Genomic DNA, 7,234 nt, shown 5'->3' with positions numbered 1-7,234 from the left:
CAGCATGAAAGGTTCATATATATGGGGTGTGAGAACCTTATATAACTTTTACACATGTGGTTGCCAAAGGGCTGGTGAGTTTAACCATGAGGTGTCAAGTAGTTATGTCGCCATGTCATGTAAAGACTTTTTGCAGAATGACAAAACATATAAGGCAATGCACATGAGAGCAATGGTTAAAAGGTGGACTTCGGTAGATATCAGTTACAGAAATGCATGGCAGGGAAGGGAAAAAGGCTCTCGAAGAGGTGTGTGCGTTGCAAGACGGTCAACTTATGTTCCTATTTGAAATTCCTTTTCAAGCTCTTTGGTAAACGGACAACTTATATAGTGTCATATAGGCAGCTTCGAGACACTGTATACGATGTGAAATACACTATATACGCTATAGACCTAATAGACCTAATAGACCTAATAGACTGTGATTCAGTTGAACACTGTATTAAGATATGTCATTGTATTTTCATAGGAAGATATTGTAAGAATTGCAAGACACTATATAAGAATTGAACGAAAGCTTAAATTTGTAGCTTATAAAGTTGTTCCAGACACGATACAAGTTGTCCGAGATGCTATATAAGTTGTGATAGACACTATATATGATGTGAAAGATAGCTTAGAAATGTAACTTATAAAGTTGTGCATGACACTATACAAGTTGTGCATGACACTATATATGCTGTGACAGACAGCATATAAGCTGTGAAAGACACCATATAAGCTATACACCTAATAAACCTAATAGATTGTGATTCAGCTCAGCACTGTATTCAGATACGTTATTATATTCCCATAGGAAGAAGTTGTATTAACTATAATTGTAATGTCTACAGATTCAAGGTAGTTTCGGCCAATCCTATCAACTACTCAACAACTACAGTAATGAATTGAGGAAGGTTGATCGCTTCAGCTTTACAGAGCTGCAAAGAGTGGGAAACACAGATTGCTTCAAGTGCTACTTCTGGAGCTATGGGATTACTGTGAGGAGCTTTCGTGACACATGTAGGCCACACATAGAAATAGACGGCACACATTTGAGGGGGAGATCAAGAGGATGTTTGATTTCAGCCATTGCTGTTGACGGTGATAATCATGTTTTCCCTGTTGCTTTTGGTCTGGTTAGCGGTGAAGACAACGAGAACTACGATTGGTTTTTGCGTTGCCTAGGAGACCAAGTGGTTGGGTATGAGACTCTGTTAGTTATCATATCTTACCATCCCAGTCTGGTAGTCAAAGTCCCTGAGGTGTTTCCACGGGAGAAACATGTCTTCTGCATGAACCACATTTGTAAGAACATGTCGGGTTTGACTCCGTCACTTGTGCTTATGAGGAAGATTAAGACAGTAGCTAAGACAACTCAAGAGTGGTTTTTTCGTGCTGTGATAAGAGATATAAAGAAAATGAACTCAAGTGTCTACAATAAGCTTAAGGAGATTTCGCTGGATAAGTGGGCATGTCACGCCTCCATAGTAAAGAGATATGGCATTGCCTACACTAACAATGTTGAGTGCTGGAACAACATGATTAAGGATGACAAAGCCCTTCCAGTTGTTTGTTTAGTGGAAGCAATTAGGGAGAATCTCAGTGCGTACTACTTCAAGTACAAAAAAATGGTGGATGACTAGGCTGCCCGTGGTGAGAGGTTCACACCCAGGGCTACTGGTTCGGTGCGAGCCAACATCACCAAGGCATTAGAATTCACACACTCAAGGGCTGGGGCTGGGGAGTATCTAATCAAGACTGACCGTTGCTGAATATTTCATGTCAATCTTGAAAATAGGGTTTGCTCATGTGGGTATTTCCAACATATGGGAATCCCGTGTGTGCATGCATGAAAAGCCATAAGTGTGAGCTGCCAAGCTTGTCATATGACATGTTGATTCGTAGTAAAGTACTGCAAACTAGCAATGATGTTATCGTGAGGTGTGGGTTGGCATTCCGAGTAAGGAGCAGTGGGACATTGATAAAGAGGAAGAGCACGTCCTGCCCCTTCCCTTGAAGCGCAAACCTGGTCGGATTTCTATGAAGAGAATGAAGATAAGAGGAGAGCATAAGGAAAGCATAAAAGATGTTGCACTTTGTGCAACATGAAAGGGCACAACAGACGTATATGCAAAAACTTCGTCAATAAAAAGGGGGTCGAGCACCGTCCTGCGAACCCCGAAGCAGTTGACAAATGTCGCAGGCTATGATAGTAACAATTTTGACTTTGTCGCCATTTAGGACACAAGATAAAGCAGTCAACATTTTTTGCCCTTCTTCCCTTTTGGAATTCCAATTGTTTGTTATTGATATTTTGGTTGTTGCAAGAATGGGATTTTGTGGGTACTTTTGAACATGTAATTGGTTATGGCTTCAACTGCTTTATCTTTAATTTTGCAATTATCTGATGTGGCTTCAACTGTTTATAGTTTCTCTTGAAGATGCTACTATATAAGTGTATATAGCACGATATAAACTATTGACAATATTAAATAGTCTTCAGAGTATCTTATATTAGGTTCATGCAAAAAGTAACTTGGCAGACGATTTGGGCGATACTATTGAGATTTTAATAATTCTAACTTATGCAGTTGCTCAATTGTTGTGTGGTTAGTATTGTTGAGACATTTCTTATTGAGATTGTAAATGAGGTGACTAAAACGGCAAAATTATCGTCTTCTTACTATAAATGATGATCTTGAATTCAAAGTATCATTTATCGCAATTTTTTATATGAATTTCACGCAAGTAATAGATGGAATTTGTGGGAATAACGGGTGCTCCCTTTTTATCTCTTATTTATTTGGGCCAGTATTTATTTTGGTAGTTGCAAGAGTTGGATTTTGGTACTTATAAATGGTTCGGGGCCGTAAATGGTTACACTAACTTGTCCTTGCTAGAACTGATTTATGTATTAAACGGACATGTTTGCGCAACTTATAATGCAAATAGACATCATATATATCAGGCCTTCTCTTAAACGGATTATCCGTTAACGGACATGTAGCCTTGAACAGCTTATTTACTGTCTTGAACAACTTATATAGTGCCTTGAACTACGTTCATTAACGCTTATTAGCATGGTCGTGGACATGACACTAAATAGGCTATTCAAGACATAATGTAAGCTAAGTCAAGACACTATATAACATATCCGTAAACGGATCATCCTAAACGTTAAGAGAATTCCTACATATATAATGCCTTGAGCAGCTTATAATGTGTCTTGAACACTTATATAGTGTTGATGAACCATTTTGATAGTACTATTGTCATTTTCTAGAATCTAACTTGTGCATTCTAACTTTCCATATATAATAAATAAGCGGACCATAAATAAGGCAATAATCCCATACATAATTGTTGGGTTCAGTTGGGTATAAGATTACCATCGGTTAGAACCTTCCCAGAGAGAGTATTTTAATTGACTATCGTCCTAGGAAGGTTTTAATGGCTACTGCTCTATTACTTGATCAACGGTTGAGATTAAGATCCTGAGGTTGGACGGCCTAAGATAGCCTTGTGAAATGGCTTTCTTATAAGATATGGTTCGTGCCCTACTTCCCAAATACCCATATTCTTAACTATAATCATTCGGCCCATAATCGTTCTCTTTCTCGATGTCAACTTCGTCAGTGTCGTCTCGTTCCCCAATTGGGTTGGTGCATTTACTCGAAGACATACTAACTACGATTAATAGGATAAAGAAGCAAGTGAATCCGTCAACAATGAAGGAGGTTGATATTCTCTTTGGGAAGATGGATAATTTTATTACTGATAGTGATATTCTTATGAAAATGAGGGAAAGAAAATTGAAGAAGAAAATTGTGTCATTGCGGAAGAAAGTGAAAAGATGTGAGCTCAAGAAGCGTAAGTTGGAAGTCATCCAATCTATTTGGTTAGATTTAGAGAACAGTTCTGGAGGGAGTCCAATTTGATTCGTGAGGGAGACTGTTCATCTGTTTCATATTCATGGCTTGTATTATGTTATTATGTTTTTATCCCTTTATGAATTGTATGTGTTTGACGAAATGACTCTTACTTTGCTCTAATTTCTTTTTGTTTCTTCTTTCTTCTTCTTTATCCTATTTGCAAAATAACTGAATTGTTTGAAGTGATGCATAAAAAATAATAACCTTTCACAAAATAAGTAGCTTGTTTGAAGTGATGCATGCGTCCTTTGGAAGAGAAGCCCCGAAGTGATGCGTCCTTTGGAAGTGATGCATCCTTAGGTTGTTAGTTTCTAGTAAATAGTAAACATGCCCTATATAAGCATGCAGCTCATAAGCATGGGTGTTGGTGTGTGAACTATTGGTGGCTTTTCAAAATGATGGCCCAATCTTTTAAAAGAAAAGGGAAAGATGAGGGTTGCGTTCTTCCTCAGGAAATGTGCCGACAGATTCTTCCCTGTGCTCAATTCCCATTGTTCCACAAATCAAAGCTTGTTTGTCATGAGTGAGAAAAGAGTAGGTTTAACCCCTCATTCATAAACAATTATGTTTTGAAGACGAGAACTCTTCTAGGTTACATAATTTAGACTACACACCTTTGGGAAACGTATACATCATTCACTTCGAATGTTGATCATATTCCACCACTTCCTACTCCTACTCTGGACTTCTGTAGATACAGTTTCAAAATCTTGGCGTTTTCAATGCAAGGTATCCTTTTAGGTCACAAGGAAGTTGAAATGAAGGACGTGTACTACCTTTGCAAACCCACGATGCAACAAATGCTTATGTTGCCCAGTCCTAAAACTAGATTTCCGACACAGTGTATGAGTTTGTATGTGAGTTTTGTGGAACCGTTGGAGTTTACGATACTGCATTTGTCAAAAGACTACATAGACGCTATAAGACAGTCTGAAGTCAACAACCGCAGGGTAGTCGTTTGCCATATGGTTGAAAAGTTTGACTCCCGCATACATAAATGGAGAAGGTTGAAAGATTTGAAGTTGTCCTCCAATACTGAGCACATTAAAATGAATCCAGGTATTGTGGCGAAATGATGTTTTCATTGGCCTATTCGTGAGGGGGGATTTTGCTATTCAATATTGTCACCGAGAGATGGAATAAGATTGCACTATCGTTGACAGGCTGCCGCTAGAAGAGTTTCAAGGTTTTTCAATTTCAGGGAACAATTGCAGTTATGTTCTCCTTTATGGGGGTTAAGTATCGTACACATGAATTGGAGCTTCAACTTTTAATTGACAACTGTTGGGATGAAGGTCGAAGGTTTAAGTTGGACAATTTGTATGTTGAAGGCATCCGTCGACCCCATTTTGTGGACCTACTAGATAATGGTGTTACAGTATTCAACTGTGGAAGGTAAATGGTGTGGTATAATTTAACAAAAACCGAGAATTTGATAATCAAAGAAATCCTAAAGGTTGGATGGAACCACGTTCATCAAGTAATGTCAGATTTTGTGCCAAACGAACGCCTTATGAGTATGTCAAGGTATGGTTGGGAGTCGAGTTGGGGCGGATGGAAGGAGTTTTTGGACGAGAATTTTTGAAGATGCAATAAGAGATCGTTCTCTCCTGGTATCAAATCTGCATTCTTATAGTTGGTTGTTGGACAAGTTCTTGATAAACATATATCGTGTCCTTCATTTCTTTCCAAGACACTATATAAGCTTCCTAAGATAAGGCATGTCCGTGAAGCATGTTCGAGTAAAGCGTATATAGTATCATGGAAAGCTTATACAGTGTCCTTAACAAATTTTATATAGTTTACTAACTTGTTTATATAGGACACTATATAAGCCTTCGATAACAGTAGATAAGTACTCGAGGAAATCTGTTTTTATAGTATATTTGTAATGCTTCGAATATTATTACATCTGACATTTTTGAGATATTTGAGATTATGTTGGTAGGTAGGTATAATGATTCAGGTAAATCTTAAGACAATGATATATTTATTATATTTATATCATACAATGTTTTTATGTTTTATCACTAACAAATATTAAGATTAACATTATAGAGCACATCACAGTAGCTTGATTAGTAGACAATTGACCAAAATTATATTATAACAAACAAGTCTACGAAAAAGACGGAAGTCCCCGCAAATAAAAGCTATACAGAGTATTTCATATTTTTGTCGATGTCGAGGAACTCATGTTCAGTAATACCACAATCAACTAGGTCCTTTGCCACAGTATTGCGGCTGCAATCTACAGGTCTTCCGAATTGGAGGTGATCACCTCTGATTAATTGGTATACATATGCAAGTACAAACACTCCGTAATTGCACCCATCAGTTTATTTTATACAATCAACATGTTCTATTTGCCATTTCCGCTACAAGAACGTAGGGTGTATACAATTTGGGTCGTGCGATAGGAGACCGTACGGGAGCAAAGCACACAACTTATCTATAGTTAGGGAAGGGTCGATCACATTGGAAACCAATGAATCGTAAACAAAACACGTCCAATTGTTAAAGTTGAAGACAACAAGGATCCAGTGCCGGTTGTTTCCCACGTTCAAAGCCATCATCAATCCCTTTGATTTTGCCACGAGAGGGATGTGACTGTTTTCTTGAACCAAGTCTTTGAAGGTCATGCTTAGGCTCCACGATATTACCGAACTAGTTTTTGTAAGCTTTTCTGTTGTGGTTAGACTCCCATCACTGAGGGTGCCTTGCAGGGTTCCATATAGTGCCTCCATCGAAACCTAAGTTAATAGACACATAAGTAATTTGCATCACTGTATCAAAAAAAAATGAAGAAGGACGATGGTTAATTGGGAATGTCTAATAAATTACTGGGACAAACGTGTCAGGGATGATAATGTATCTAGCATAATGTGTCTGGAAATATGGATCCACCGTTTCATTATTCCACCTATTCAAAAGTTCCATGTAAACAGAAAGAACCTGCGGGAAAAAAAATATAACAAGAATAAATAAATAAAGTAAAAGAAGTTTTCCATTGTGTGTACGTACGGGCGTTGACGGATTACTATAGGGTAATAATTTGTTTTCAAACCTCATCATTTAGCCATTGTTTGTCATAAAACAAGTAGAAGCTCTTTAGATTAATGTATAAGCCTAGGCCAAAACATCTGACTTTAATAATTGGTGCAATGACTTCCACGTTTGGTTGATCATGCTGCCACCAGTACTGTGCTGTGACATAGGCGGTAGTGGTCCTTTTCACTGGATCATTCGTAAGTTCACCTCGAGTGCATACAGTAGAGTTTCTACCAATTAGCGCATTCTTCTGAAAAGTATGCTGAATC

General features: G+C 38.0%; 1 protein-coding gene across 1 annotated transcript; it reads left to right on the top strand.

Annotated features, from left to right (window-relative positions):
- The first annotated feature begins 212 nt into the window (after window positions 1-212).
- LOC147494640 (uncharacterized) lies at window positions 213-1,625 on the top strand. Its single transcript, XM_086568191.1, has 2 exons — window positions 213-248; window positions 834-1,625. The coding sequence occupies exons 1-2, from the start codon at window positions 213-215 to the stop codon at window positions 1,623-1,625; spliced, it is 828 nt and encodes a 275-aa protein (XP_086424317.1).
- The last annotated feature ends 5,609 nt before the right edge of the window (window positions 1,626-7,234 follow it).

This window comes from Coptis chinensis, chromosome 6 (assembly GCF_015680905.1).
Source record: "Coptis chinensis isolate HL-2020 chromosome 6, ASM1568090v1, whole genome shotgun sequence".
Classification (NCBI taxonomy): domain Eukaryota; kingdom Viridiplantae; phylum Streptophyta; class Magnoliopsida; order Ranunculales; family Ranunculaceae; genus Coptis; species Coptis chinensis.
This window is presented reverse-complemented; position numbering and strand designations above follow the sequence as displayed.